The 15,011-nt window shown below is 45.2% G+C and overlaps 2 protein-coding genes across 2 annotated transcripts; one reads left to right on the forward strand and one right to left on the reverse strand.

Moving 5' to 3' along the window:
* The first annotated feature begins 3,366 nt into the window (after nucleotides 1–3,366).
* Nucleotides 3,367–13,940, forward strand: LOC135372463 (uncharacterized). Its single transcript, XM_064606070.1, has 11 exons — nucleotides 3,367–3,437; nucleotides 5,570–5,792; nucleotides 5,868–5,954; nucleotides 6,059–6,172; nucleotides 6,287–6,361; nucleotides 6,492–6,587; nucleotides 6,653–6,730; nucleotides 6,790–7,726; nucleotides 7,884–8,122; nucleotides 8,221–8,466; nucleotides 12,080–13,940. The coding sequence occupies exons 1-8, from the start codon at nucleotides 3,367–3,369 to the stop codon at nucleotides 7,243–7,245; spliced, it is 1,200 nt and encodes a 399-aa protein (XP_064462140.1). The 3' UTR covers nucleotides 7,246–7,726; nucleotides 7,884–8,122; nucleotides 8,221–8,466; nucleotides 12,080–13,940.
* Nucleotides 10,051–11,613, reverse strand: LOC135372464 (tigger transposable element-derived protein 6-like). Its single transcript, XM_064606071.1, has one exon. The coding sequence runs from the start codon at nucleotides 11,611–11,613 to the stop codon at nucleotides 10,051–10,053; it is 1,563 nt and encodes a 520-aa protein (XP_064462141.1).
* Nucleotides 13,941–15,011: the final 1,071 nt, after the last annotated feature.

The following is a 15,011-nucleotide window of genomic DNA, read 5'->3' on the forward strand; positions in this document are numbered from 1 at the left end:
ACTTTGTGAGGTTGGAAATGGCATGTCATATCTGATACATCATGCATTACAGTGTTCTAGGGATGCTGAAAGGAAAAGAAGCAGTTCTTGCTCTTGTTGATACACAGGACCACGCCACACTTCTTACACTTGACAAACGTGAGTGCAATGCATTGCGGAAGTTTGCAGCACTGCCTGGTCTTCATCCATTAGACCCAGTGGCTCGATTGATCCAGTTGGACATCTTGTGGGGGAATGTATGTTGCTGGTACCTTCTTCTTGGCATCAAGTTCCTTCTGAACTTCTGCTGATGGCCTTCCCCACTTTACAATGGACACACCCTCTTTCGTCAGACACTGGGCTATTTCTTTTATGAATATTGCAAGGGGTATTGCAGTAGAGTCTCCCTTACTTCTTCTGAACAGCAGCCAAGAGTTGACCCTGTTACATCGATCATGTAGTAAAACAATTTGAAGTATCACTTGTGGAAACGTATTGCAATTTTGTAACGTCCCATCAGGCCATCAAGAAGATCAGCTCCTCCCATATGCAGGTTGTACTGCGTGATGATGTTCAGGCATTCAACCTGAACCTTTGCTTTTGCTTTTCACTCATAGCGTGAAACTTCCTGCTTTGGTTACACCCCAACAAATGTCTGCAAGAGTGTCACGGTCTTATTGTCCTTCCAGACGACAGCAGGGACATCCACTCCCTCAATATGGGCAACGCTTTCCACTGTAGTGCCCCTTTCGGCCTTTTGAAGTTCTTTCTCGGGTGGTAGTTTGCAATTAGGAATTCTGTTCCTGTGCACGTTCACGATAATTATAGTGAAAGCAGCATATAGGCATCACAATGCAAATTGAAAGGCACCAAACATTTGCTCAAGGGCTAACGTATCTGTTGTTATATGTTGTTGCCAAGCATACAAAAAATACATTTAATGTATATAATATAATGTATATAATGTATATGCCACTGCAAGCGTGGCAGGTCTTACTGCAAGTGAACTCACAGTGTATACGTACTACATACAATTAAACCGTAAGATAAGTGCATTACATGATTAAGTCCATTTTACAGCTTTCATCAAAGCAGCTCTACCTTATGGGGTACCGCTTATGGACTTAAAGCATGTGATTTACTTGTGTGACATATTTAAGAGTAACAGCATGAAGGAAATTATGGACACACAAGCATACATAACACAGTGCTGAGTCACAACTGTAAAGATTCTATTTCCATGGGCAATCAGCTGGTTAAATACTGTTTGTTACAATTAGTTTCTACCTATGCTTACCTACATGTATTCAGTGGAGAAAGTTTGCGGTAGATGGTTAGTGTACATTGAAAACTAAGCACAAAAGACAATGCACAACTGACAAAAAGACATAGGGAACAGTTAAGAAATAAACTAAAATGTTTCATATCACATATCTTATTGAAGGCACTTTTCCCAATACATTTCACCAGAAAAATGTCACATAATAAGGATGAACCATTCCATCCAATACATGCTTCGCATTTTTTAACCCTTTGGCGTGCAGGTCCATTTTGTGATGAAACTTTCAAGGGGTAAATATACTATAGAGTACAATGCAATACGATCTAGGGCATGCAATATTTTTCTTCTTTTCTTCTTGAACGACGGGCACATATTACTCGGTGTGGCAGTTTAGAAAACAGTTTCTGGAACTGTCTGTCCTCCTGAAAACTGTGTTCTCCACACTTGAGCAATTTTTGTAATGTGCAGTGACAATCTTATATCTAGTGTAGTGACCAACAACTGGATTTTTCTGTGAGGACGTTGCATGTGCAGCAACACACTCTGCACCTGGCTTGGAGTCCAGGAGCGCAGGAATGGCTCTGTGTTCATGTGGGCCTCCTCTGGCATATGTTCGTGGTTCCACGGCTATTTTTCATGCGATTATGTCAGTGTGTATTTTTTTCGTCTTTTTGTATGATGGTCCAGTTGCACGTGCTCTTCTGGCATACTTTACTTTCAGTGCGCTGCCTCCCTTTCTACATGTGCCCTTCCAACATGTAGCTTGATATTGAAAGACTGGAGAATATTCTTTCTTGGTGCATCACCAGCCGCTTTGTTCTATGCGGCTAATTCCAGCGAATTTCGACCAAGCAAGGAACCTGACCACCTCAAATTTTTTGAAAAAAATATATTCCTCAGGGGACGGGAAATGATGAAAAATGCGCCTATTTTTAAGCCCCAACCTTCAGCCATTTTCGAGGGAGAGGGGGAAAAAGAAACTGGTCGAAATGTGAACCAGTCGTTTTGGGCTACTTTGCGGGCTTCTCAATTGAGAACTATGCGGTTCTAAGAGCCACAATTTTTCTCACCTGCTCACTACTATATGGACAACATACTTTCTTCTTCCTACTCATTTGTAACTGAAACTTTTTTCGTAAAAAAAATGGCAGTCGCAAGAAAACTCAAAAAACGCCGTTTTTCGGAGTCTTCCTGTACTGACGCCGTTAATCGGAGAATAATGAAATCTACACCATTCGTTTCATCATTGCATGTCCTCTCTGTTCATACATTTTTATTGCTCTAAAGTTAATCCGCTAGAAGCAGATTGTAATAATCCCACAGGCGGTATCGCGATTTAGCTGTATTTCGGCCGGTGCTAGCAAAAAATGGCCATCAAAAAGTTGCCGCAATTTTTTTTATATGATGCGCAGAAACCCTTTCCTAACACACAGAAAAAAAAAGGAGATTCGTATCTGATTGTTGGTGACGCTACGATTTTTGAAACAGACAGTGTGCACGCGCACTGCCCCTAGGCGGTACTCTCCCGCAGCTGGTCGGCGGTACGGTCGCCAAGGGCGGACGCGATTAAGAGAAATGAAGTTAGAGGGGGCGGAGTCACGGGAGGGGGGCGTGGTCGCTCCAAAATGAGCCAATGAGAGCGTGCCATGGGGAGCGGGCGTTCCAGCGGCGGCAGGTCCCCCAAACTCACCTCGGAAAAGCGTGCAACGAAGAAGGCCGCCACTAGATAACCCACTGTTGCCGTTCCGTATCACTTCAGCGCGCTAAGTTTAGCGACAAAATGTTTTTGTTGTTTCTGCGAATGAATCTAGTCTTTATATGTCCAAATAAAACGCGTATAACAACTTCCTGTGTCGTGTTTCACTTTTTGGTCCCGTTTTTAAAAGTGTTGAGCGATCGGAAGGATCTAGTGCACGGCTGCGTGCATCACATAGCATGCCTGCGGCCCGTGCTGTGGTTTCGGTTTCTTTTCGGCGACTGTCACACGGTTGCCCGCCAAGGTCACTTTAATTAGTGGTTCAAGGGCTACCTGGTTGTAAAATGGCAATAAAAGGAGCTGAAATCCGGAAGCCCCGCGTTTTGTTTCGGAAGACTACAACGTCGTCATGACCAGGAAATGCATCGTGGAGAACTGTGACCGGTATCGAGACCCAGGGTCAGGAGTGTCTTTCCACAGGCAAGTTCCCCTAAATTTCTATTTGTAGAAAGTGTACCCGCAAAAAAAAAAAAAAAAAATCGTATTAACATTGTGCTAACTTCTCGTACTTCCAACGCCCCCATGCGTGCTGTTTACTACGGCTTTGTAATCGTACGAGTTCGCGTGTCTTTGTTTTTTATGATTATCATGTCGTTTATTCTTCATTGAGTCTAGTGCAATATCGCGCATTGCGCAGAGCATGCAAAGTGTCGTTTCACTTTCATTTCGTACGTTCCACGAATTATAACACGGAATGGCTTACGCGAAGTAGCCAGGAGAGCAAAAATTATTAAATAGGAAACGACATGTGCATTTCACTAAACCGAAAGTGCAACATATCACAATCTGAAGAGTTACGCGCGAATACAAGATAATGCTAACGTGAATGAGCAGCCTCGTTCACTTTCGGTTTGCGGCTTCGTGAACAGCCGCGCTGTGTTATCGCGAGGGTGAGTGATGATAACTCGAGGGCGAATGCTAACAGATTGTCGGTATTTGAAATGAAATCCAGACAGTGATAAGATAACTTCGGCGCACAGTAAAGATCCAGACTGTTCCATAGTGGCAGGCCAACGCGTTTACAGCTGAGGTGGCGTGAGCAAATTGATATAAAAAGGCCCAAACGACGTGGTCTCGTCTCTTTGTTGCTACGTCCCCTCTAAAGTTCGAACAAGGAGTTCCTGTTTGTAAGTAAACGACTGCCATATACAGTCGACCCCCGTTTATCCGGACGGTGCCGTTCCCGGCGAAATCGTCCGGATACCGGGGCATCCAGATAAATGAAACGACCCAATAGAAACGTCCTACAGAGCAAGGTTTAATTAAAACACAGAAATCTCGTCAATGACAGCGGTTACATAGTAGTGTAGCCACTCGATTCCTGCAAACTTTTGCTAATTGCATAGAGTTGAGCCACGCTGTTGCGCTGCTCGAAGAAGGTCAGTGCGGACGCAAAGTGTCAATGTCGGAGCCTTGTTTCTCACTCGCGTCATCGGCACCGTCTTGCTGCACATCATCGGAGTCAATATCAGCAATCACACCGTCATCAGACATAGCAGCACACGCGTCATCATCCTTATCAACGTCAACGTAGTCAGAAACCGCAGCATCATCTACGGCAGTCGCAGTGAGCCTCTGCATCAGGGATCGCAGCAGGCCCTCGGGTTGGAGTTTTCCCCTCTAGAACTGGACAGTTGCTCGAGATATTTCCAAATGACTCGACTGGTCAACGTGACCCAAGGCACACAAATAGAAAAGGGGGTCATCGTGCAGGGTTGTCTCCCCTACGGAGGAATGTAGGCCCCTGACGTGTGACGAGAATAACCCCAACACACCGAAAAGGGTGACGAAGCGGGGTCAGCGTCTCCTCTTACTCACGGTAGTCCGGATAACTGAAGCTGGATTACAAGAATTTTCGACTTTTGTTCCCTGGAATTCTTGTCCGAGTCCGGAAGCTGAAGTCCGGATAAACGAGAACAAAATACATGGAGGAAAATCCGTTCCCGTGCCTTTTGTCCGGATACCGCGGGATCCGGAAAAATGAAGTCCGGATAAACGGGGGTCGACTGTACTCTAGAAACGCGTCCTCGTAAAATTAGTGAGGTTTAGTGGCCCGTACGCTATCAGACTCCGCGCGCAACGTGATAGTTTAATGCCAAATGCGTAAGCGCTCATCGAAAACCGGCTTTCCCGTAGTGGGCAGTGACACAAGCGACACTAACTCTACCATCTACAGTGCCCAAGCCGATAATGTACTGGGCACTCAACCTCTCTATTTTCGCGGAATGATATTCTGATCTGGCAGGTTTTGGTTGACTGTACCGATGAATACAGTATGGTTACACTTGAGTTACTTGCTTTCCCTCATATGTGCAAGAGCGCCGGATCATTTGGTTACGCGTTTTTCGCAAGTCCCTAATTATGCTGTAACCTGACAAGTTTACACATGTGGGACAATGGCTCGACTCGGCTTTCCATTCTTGTTCGTACATCACCTCTTCTGCTTTCCATACATATTTCTTAATACAGCATACACCACTCAAAATGTATGGTGTGGTGGTAAACTGCCATGAACGTTGAATTTAACTCTGTTCGTATTTTTCTTCCAACAGCCTGCCTAAACATAACCCACAGCAGTACTTGCAGTGGGTGCAGTGGTTAGAAGCTGTGAATGGAAAGGCATATAACTACCGCAAGAGTGATGGTGTTTGCTCACTGCATTTCGAACAGTCATCTTTCTTTGTCGGACATCACCGAGCTAAATTGAGGCCTGATTCATGCCCTTGCATACCCCCAGCGCAATCCCAGCAACGCAAAAGTGCCAGCGTTAGGCAGGTATGGACCACACACAAACATTACCCAACCTTCGAGCATTATGGTAATATTTTTATGCTCATGTATGAAATGCAGGGATTTGTACCAGACACGCAAGCACCGGAACCACCACCATTACCAAAAGAGGTTGCAGAACTTGGGAAGGATCCACAATCATCTCAGGTACAGTAAACATAGTAAACTGGAAAATGCATTCTTAATGCCATGCTACACAAATTTTATAATGCAAGATTTATCTCATGAGACTTGTTTTCATGTTGTTACAGGCATTTTTTAGACAGCACCGGGAAGGAGAGCAAAGCGAGGAACAAGCTGACACCGAAGGCACAAGCTTGGTGGAAACAGGAGACCTTGAGACTTCGCTTCAGCAGGTTTCTGAGGTACGCAAAGCCCTTCGCCTCAGGGCAGTGCCTTGTGCAAGTTTTGAAAAAAATACACAACATAATCAGTGTTTGTGTTGATGCATTTTTTTATTTTAACTTCTTGAATTACAGACAGGATTCGAATTCCTGCAAACATCCTCCCCGACCTTTGAAGTCTTGACCATTCCAGTAGAAGAGCTGTCTGAGGTATGTAAAGTTTCCAAACAGTATAACACGGACAATACATCTACTGTCTTGCACCATACTTTATAAACTTTGTTCTATGAGTCGTAAAATTGTGCATCTTTTTACAACTTTTTTTGTCTGTTTATTGTAGAAACCTCAAGAATGCTATGATGAAAGTGGGTCGCATAGCCCTGGACCAAGCAGTGAAGTCATGAGAGAGCAAGAATTACCAGAAGAGTACTACGAGGTGTGATGCCAGTACTTACTGCAAGAATGAAGATCAGAAGCATAATTTTTTTCTTTTGTCTGCAGGCTACAGTGGTCTCTGCATCGTCTACGAGTCCTTCTCACCTGGCCGAACAAAGTTCTCCGGCAAAGAGGCAGTGCCATGTAAGCATACGTGAATACTTTTCGTGAAATGCATGGCTAACACATCACTCTCATCGCAGGAAGTTTCACAAACCCATCCCAAAAATGTAAACGCCACCTTACAAGACCATTCCTACATATCACGAACTACACCTCGCACCAAGCTAAAGGTCATCCACCGCCACCTGGGAAGGGCAAGAAAGAGACTATATGCAGTAAAGCAAGCAATCAGGCGACGCGAAAAAAAAATCCGAAACCTGAAGAACATGATCAGTGACCTGAGGAGCAAAAACCTCATCTCAGACGAGGCAGAACAGCAGCTAGAATCTTTAGGTGAACTACCTGATGAACTGCTCAAGGTATGGAAAAAAAAACAAAAACGAAGGCCAACAGGCCGAAGGTACAGCGAGAGCTTCCGAAAATTTGCCACGACAATGCACTACTATTCTCTGAGAGCGTACAGGTATCTTGCGGAGCAATTCCCAATGCCTACTGAAGAGACTATACGAAGTTGGCTAAACGTTGTTGAGGCCTGACCCGGATTCACAGCAGAATCTTTAACCCACCTGCAGCAAAAATTCAAAGATGCCCCAGATGAAGACAAGCTATGCAGCCTGATCATGGACGGAATGAGCATCAGGAAAAGGTGTGACTTGGACCTAAAGAGTGGAAAGCTGATTGGCTATGTAAATTTTGGACACTCCCTATCACAAGAAGATTATGACGATGCACAACTGGGGGGGACAGATTCTCTTGTTCTGATGGCAGTTGGCGTCACAGTACCGTGGAAGCTGCCCATTGCCTACTTCCTGAACAATGGGTGCTCAGGCGACCTACTCAAATCAATTATTATCGATGGAATCCATAGCATTGAAGAGTGTGACCTACGTGTCACCTCCATCGTTTGTGATGGTCTTGCGTGGGGAAACGTCAGCATGGGGAAACTTCTTGGCTGTCAGATACATGTCCATCGGTCAGAAGAATTTCGCACCTGGTTCCCACATCCTCTGAGACAAGGTGAAAAAATTTTTCTCGTGTTTGATGCCGCACATGGTCTGAAGCTGTTGAGAAACCTCTGGGGAGATAAAGGCACCTTCTGCAGTAGTCACTATGGTGAAAGTGTTTTGCGAAAAGTATATCCACACTTTGGTGCTCACTCTTCTTTCTGTTACAGGAAATCCGATGGAGCTACATCACAGAGCTACATAAGCTACAGGGCACTGAAGGCTTCAGAGCAGCAAATAAACTGACCCGAGCACACATCGATTATCAAAAGCACATAATGAAAGTGCGGCTGGCTGCGCAGACGTTCAGTGCTTCGGTGAGCACTGCCTTGAAGTTCTCAAGAATGCTCGGACTGCCGGCCTTTCGAGGGAGCGAAGCAACAGAAAAGTTCCTTGAAGACATAAACGAGTAAATACCCAAATTTTAGAATACACAAAAGTAGAAGATAATACCACATAGTATGTTTATATTTCTAATTTCAGTGACTTGTTCTCACTGCTCTCCAGGGCCTTTGACCTTCTTAACTCCTACTGGCAAAATGGCTCCGGGTCGAAAGCTCCTCTTCAGCCATCAACGTTCCAGCAACAAAAGGCTAGCATGCTTGCCACATCCTCGAAGTTAATGACACTGCAACCCCCCTCTGGAAGACTCGCAACTCAGGACGGCCGAAGAATGTCTGTCATCAGTCTTGCTTTCACTCTCAGAAGTGTAGCGGAACTGTTTGAGTAACTCTTCAATCATAACCTGTGCAAGTAAGATAGGCTTTTATTCATGTGCACTTGTCTCCTTCGTGAACATGACTGTCTGCCAGCTAAGCTGCATGTTATTTGCAATTCTGTCAATATGCCTCCACTCAGAGGTTCCAGGCCACGTTGTGTTAATCAAATTTAAGATGGGTGATTCCATCTCTACTTAGGCAAGGTGTTCCGGGCGACTCCTCCGATATGTTTTTTTAACAAGATATGTTGCAACGTAACATCTACCTACCAGAATGCAGCAATTATTTTTAGACCATTAGGTTTTCGGGTTTCATTTTTTTCCAGATTTAGGGGGTAAAAAATCGGGACTTGATGACAAAAATTCATGCAAATTTGGGCAGAAAAATTACCATCAGGCTGAATTCGGGGAGAATTCAGGCTTTATTGTAGAATAAATGTTCATTGTACCGTTTATTGTGTGTATTAGAAGTAGGGGTCAATTGTGTATTTTGTGAAAAATTAGTATGTCACTGCCTTGAGCTGCCTAGCTTGGGTTTAGGCGGGTAAAATGCTTCATACTTTTGAACTGGACGAGAGCTGTTGAATTGTTTTGAAATAGTTGATGCAGCTCGAAATTTAATTGGGGCTGGAAGGCAGGTTATCACGAAGCATGGGGACTTATTAGGTGCTGACAACACCCAGATCCTGAGAACGAATCTGTCCGACGCTCGGCTTTTGATGCGCACCACCTTTTGTTCCACTCGGAGAGGACCTTCCGCGTTGTGCACGTAGAAATTATACATACAGGACCACGTAACTGCAAATTACGAGAAAATTGAGCTTGACAAACAGTGCTTTTTGGAAATATGCCTCTCGTCGGCGCCTCTGTGGAAAATAGAAGCTAGGTATACCGACACTATTTTTGCACTAAATGGTTGAGATTTTTCTCTACATGCTGACACTCAATATGTCTCGGTGGGATGCACAGGAGACACGTAGTAGTTCAAGTCAGAAAACTACCAAATTTGGTTTTCGGAACCAACTTTGCCGATTTTCAATTGAACAATTAAATAACACTGACCTGTTTTGTTTATGTTGACTAAAGGCCCCTATGCCTAATATTCCATACAGTAAATTGTAGCACTTTCCGACTACCCGCTGCCGAAATGGACCGCCAGAGATACCTGTCACAGGGCCATTTTCTCTCTCGAAAACAACAATTACTAGAGCCAAGATAAGTACTGTTCTATTGTGGGCAGATGTCACGGTACAACATACATTTTTTCTTTTACGAAATCTGAGGGGTCACCCGGAACACCTTGCCCGAGTTGAGATGGAATCACCCAGATGTCTGTTGAACACGGCAGTAAACGAAAGTTGCGTATGAGTGGCCCATATTTCACTCCTTTCTGTCTTTAGAAAGGTTAAGCTGTTCCCAGGTCATATATATAAACCTCGATATAACGAAGAAGCATACGCGCGCAATTTACTTCGTTATTTCAAAAAATTCGTTAAATGGAGTATACCAGAAAGTAGAGCTAATGAAATTATCACGCTGACGATATCATTAGAATGCGAACCGCTCTGCACCGTCAACCCTACATTGTCGAAAAATACACGTGACATGATCGATTTACTTCACTTTGAAAATTTTATTTCGTAAAATAATCTCATCTTCGTCTGGTACTGCTGTTGCATAGCTGGTATCACTACCCGCTCATAAGACCAAATGGCCTCCACAGCCCGCTCTATATTCTGCTGCGCCAGTGCGTAGCGCCGCAAAACATCAATGGCGTCCAACACTTGTGTGCCCGATGGAACATCGCACATTTCATCTTGTTGCGCTTCGTCACCGTCCTCCATGTCACTGCCGCCGCCATCTCTAACAGAACGCACGATTTCCGCGTCGTCCAGCTCTTCCGTGGCTACGACACTGGCATCACTGTTCACGTAGTCATCCAGCGTCGTCCCGTCCGGGACAACGTCGGAAAATTCACTTAGGGACTGCCACGTTGGAACAAGTTCCGGTGAAATGCTTTCAGCGTTCTGGCTGTCGTCAAGGGATGCCAATGCATGGTCGAGAACGAAGCCTGCTTTTCGAAAGCAGTTTCTGATTATGCTGGCGCTTGTAGCTACCCACGAGGCAGCTAGCATTTCAACAGCTTGGTACACGTCCACTTTCGTATTCCTGTTCAACCTGATATCCAACAGCATTTTGGACAAAACGCGATTGCGGTACGCACACTTTACGCTGTTGATTACGCCTTGGTCAAGTGGCTGGATGACCGAGGTGCAGTTTGCCGGAAAGTACTGCAGTTTTATGTTACTCAGAACAAGGTCTTCAACGTGATGAGCCGTGCAGTTGTCCAAGAACAGGCAAATTTTCCTCTGCCTGCGCCGCATGTCCTCGTCGAAGTCCCGTAGCCACCGCGCGAAGATGTCTCGTGTCATCCATGCTTTCTTATTGGAGACATACTCAACTGGGAGACGTTTAGCGTTGCTAAAGCTGCGAGGCTTCTTGCTGTAGCCTATCACAAGTGGCGCACGCTTGTCACTTCCATCCATATTTGTGCACATGAGAACAGTAATTCTTAGTTTGCTCTGCTTCCCTCCATGACAAGCTTCACCCTTCAGAGCAAGCGTCCTCTTCGGTAACATTTGGAAAAAGAGTCCACTCTCATCGGCGTTATAAATGTCGGCAGGATCAAAACTGCTTAGCACGTGGGGAAGGCACTCCTCATTCCAAGATGCAGCGCTGGCCACATCTGCAGACGCAGACTCTCCGCTGGTGACTTTGCCAACAATTTGGTGTCTGGCCTTGAAGTTCTGGAGCCATCCGTTACTGGCCTTGAAATCGTCGCACCCTAACATGCACCCAAAATCTTTGGCTTTCTGGATAAGCATGGCGCCACTCACTGGGACGTTCCTAGCCCTTACGTCCAAGAACCAGGCGAAGGCGGCCTTCTCTATTTCTTCGTAGGATGGTCTCTTCACTTTCTTCCGTTGCGAGCTCGAACCACGCTCCACACTTGACATGATCTTCTCCTTTTCTTTCAAAATCGTGGACAGTGAACTCTGCGCGATCCCGAAACGCAAAGCAACGTCCTTCTTTTTCTCACCTCTAGAAACCGCAGCGATGATAGCGGCCTTGTCTTCCAAACATAGCACCTTCCGCTTCCTCGGATTCTGGCTTTCGTTCATCCTCAGTCTCTGCTGTACGTACAAGACACGTGGTCGAGTGGGAAGAGTCTCAGAGCAGTCACGTCAAAGTACGATGAGAGAATGATGGAGCTGAGGAAGGAGGAAGGCACAGGAAAGGAAGAGAGAGAGAGGGGGGCGAGAGAGAGATTCTGAGAGAGGGTCGAGGGAACACGTTTCCTCTCGTAGCGTGGAATTTTCCGCATTTTCCGTGCTTTCGGCGTCGGTCGCTGAAAGAACTTCTCGCCGAAGCTGGCGTTCACGGACGCGCGGGCTTCGCTATGTCGAGGTCTTATATCTAGTGGGAATTCGCTATACCGAGGTAAAAAATACATGGTTTTCAATGGAGAAGAAGAAAGGGACAGGAAAAAACTTTGTTATGTCGAGGAATTCGCTAAATCGAGGTTCGTTATATCGAGGTTTAACTGTATATATATATGGTTCAGGAACGTTCTTTATTTTTTTGCAGCCGCATTTGCACATACCACTTTAGTCAAGATCACTTGGAGATGTTCTTCGGCTGCATCCGCCAGAGGGGAGGATGGGACAATAACCCATCGGCGCTGCAGTTCCGTTATGCCTACAGATCACTCCTAGTGCATTCTGATGTGACGAGTTCAGCATCAGGGAATGTTTCTCCAGACCTGGTGGGAATACAGATGTTACATCACCAGGGCACAGAACGACGAGATCGGCACCACGAAGCAGACTCAACCGAAGTGTTTTATGGCGGACAAGCCTCGAGCAATGTGACTGCTGCACTTCTTGGGCATGACTACGGGAACATATCTGGACTCACGGATTTCAGTGACACAGTGCTCAAGTATGTTGGTGGCAACCTTGTGACTAAAGCACGCAAAACAATCACCTGCCATGGGTGCCTGGACACCCTTGTAGATTCTAGTGAGAGAAGTCTCCTCCTTTCCCTGAGGGATAAGGGAGACACCACTTACCCTTCGCTTTTTCTTGTCAATGCCTTACACTGCGCAGAGCACATCTTCAAACTTCAAACGCGGGCTGCAGTGTCAGCACTTCAGTCATTAGCACTCAAGTCCTTTCAGCTATTCATGGACTTGCACCACCATGTGACTCAGCTGCCGCACTTCATTGAGAGTCCTGAGCACCTCATTGCTGCAACAAAGGTCATCATGAGAAAGTATCTTACACTCAGACTCAGGGAGGCATCTCGATGCACCAGCGAACAAGCCCAGGGATCGTATATGAGACGCATTTTAGCCAAGCAGATTTTGTTTAGAAATCAGTGATGAGAGTCAGTGATGTGTGCTTTTTGAAGTGGACCAGATCCAAAACATGAAAATATGCTAAATTTGTTTGCGTTGGACAGTAAACCTGGGTACCTTGTACTGAATAGCGGCAACGTCCCAAAACATGCAAAGTTACACCAGCAGGTGCCCATAGACAGCTTGTTTTTAAGAAAAATTCGTCTATAAGTCATGGTTCTCCTCATGACTGTGGACGACAACTGGTCGCGCCAAATCCCAAATTCAGAGCTCTAGTGGCTCAAAATCTTATGGCACATTTCTAGACTTCTTTATGCTTACAGTAGTACTTGTTTCTGCAGCTTTAAAACATATCGGCAGATCACCTGCGATCAATAATGATTCGCACGAACATCAGTTTTTCGCGTTTTCCTTAGTACCAGTCTAGGTAGATCTGGCTCACTTAAAAAAAAGGGGGGCCTCTTCATATACGAACACAGAAACATTAAACATGCAAGATTATGAAACAGCAGCTGTATTATTTATTCCCTTTTACCATTGTCATTTAGTTACTAACTATTCTTACCTAGTCAGTTGATTTCCAATACTGCTGTTATCCCTGCTGAATGAAGTGCTGTTGATAGTGTAATCTATTAATTTCACTTCTTTTGTAATCATGTAAGATTTTTTTTTGGCAATGTTGGAACGCCGCAACGCTTCCCTGCTGTTCATTTTGTGACCCAAGCACTACTAAGACGACATACTGTGGTATGAAAATTTTTGCATGCAAAGGTTGACAACGGACCTATCTGTCAGGAATACATGACTGCTCTGATATTCTGCTAGCAAAAATGAATAAACCTATTGTGAAGCTTTCCATCACAAACATGCTGTTTGCCGGTTTCAGCAGAGAAATGCATCTTCTTCTATGGGCAGATTGGATGATATAATTTGAATCTTACCTGAGTGCTCCCATTTGAATGAATAGATCTGCTTAATATGCTTGTTCGCACAAACAACGAGGAAGAAAGCAAGCACACCGTTCTCTTGTAACACAGTTTCAAAAGAAACGTTAAGAAAGCTTACCTAATAAATGTGTGCAATCTGGTGCTTACGTCTGCATTTCTCTTTTTCTTGCCAACTTCGCAAGAATGTGCTCGAACTACACGACTCGTATGTACATTCCTTCATTCCGCCATCCGAAGCATCGCAAATGAACGGGCAGCTCACAAAATGACAATAAAAGTACCACTTTCTTTTTTATTGCTGCTTGCAACCGCACGAATTTTCACAGGAAAAGCGAACACTGCTACAAACACTTCGCACGTATCGTCGACCGCGCGACGGGCAGGCGCAGTCGTCCATTTCTCCTTTGGTGACTTGGCCTGGCTTGGATTGTGCTTCAACTGGATCTTTAGCGCGCTACAATCCAACGCAAGCCAACGTCTGGTAACAATGGGGTATCTAAGGGCGGCCTCCGGCATTGCACGCATCGGGATAGGAACAAATACCTACATGGGAAATGGCGACCTTGGGGGACCTGATATAACCTTCTCGCGCCATGTCACAGTCTGGGTCAGTCACGTACGGAAAACCAAGAACACATGTGCGTCCGACACTGCATTCCAAGAAAGCTGTAATTTCCATTGCTTCCGTTAACATACAGTTATGTCACCTTCTACGCAAAGCTGCCTCTAGGGGAAAACAACACTGTCTAAGGGGGAGCAGATGTCACCCTTCCCACGAAGAGACAGTGCGTACATGTCAACGAACGTTTTATGCCTTTCAACTGTGGGGGAACATGAGCTCTTGCGACGATTTGAAAGTAACAGGACGCGCTGTCCCTTTGATGCTAGAAAATTGGAAAAAGTTTAGGAAACAGATTTTAGCAAAAAGCCCAGCTTGTCACCGCTCGCAGGACCGCGACATTCGTTTTCTCAATTTTGTGCCCTCGTTGGCTCTTAGGGACCGACGTTTTTTTGTTTTTTTCAGACGGAATTCCTGAATACTCTCAACATATGACGTCTGTTCCTGTCATGTATTCCATCGCATAACTGTCAAACTATGCCATTATTTTGCATGGGATTTTGGATGCTGTGGTCAGTGGTCCAGGAGGAATAAAATTACACAATAGTCTTGAAATTGACTGAGATGGATGCGACCATCCTTTTAAAACATGGC

Source organism: Ornithodoros turicata, unplaced genomic scaffold (assembly GCF_037126465.1).
Source record: "Ornithodoros turicata isolate Travis unplaced genomic scaffold, ASM3712646v1 Chromosome15, whole genome shotgun sequence".
NCBI classification, from domain to species: Eukaryota; Metazoa; Arthropoda; class Arachnida; order Ixodida; family Argasidae; genus Ornithodoros; species Ornithodoros turicata.

Excerpts from the sequence above, each read along its gene's own strand:
- LOC135372463 (XM_064606070.1), top strand. The coding sequence starts at position 3,367 with ATGACCAGGAAATGCATCGTGGAGAACTGTGACCGGTATCGAGACCCA. Across the intron at positions 5,793-5,867 it reads AAAGTGCCAGCGTTAGGCAG|GGATTTGTACCAGACACGCA; the intron begins GTATGGACCACA and ends TATGAAATGCAG. Across the intron at positions 6,362-6,491 it reads CAGTAGAAGAGCTGTCTGAG|AAACCTCAAGAATGCTATGA; the intron begins GTATGTAAAGTT and ends TGTTTATTGTAG.
- LOC135372464 (XM_064606071.1), bottom strand. The coding sequence starts at position 11,613 with ATGAACGAAAGCCAGAATCCGAGGAAGCGGAAGGTGCTATGTTTGGAA.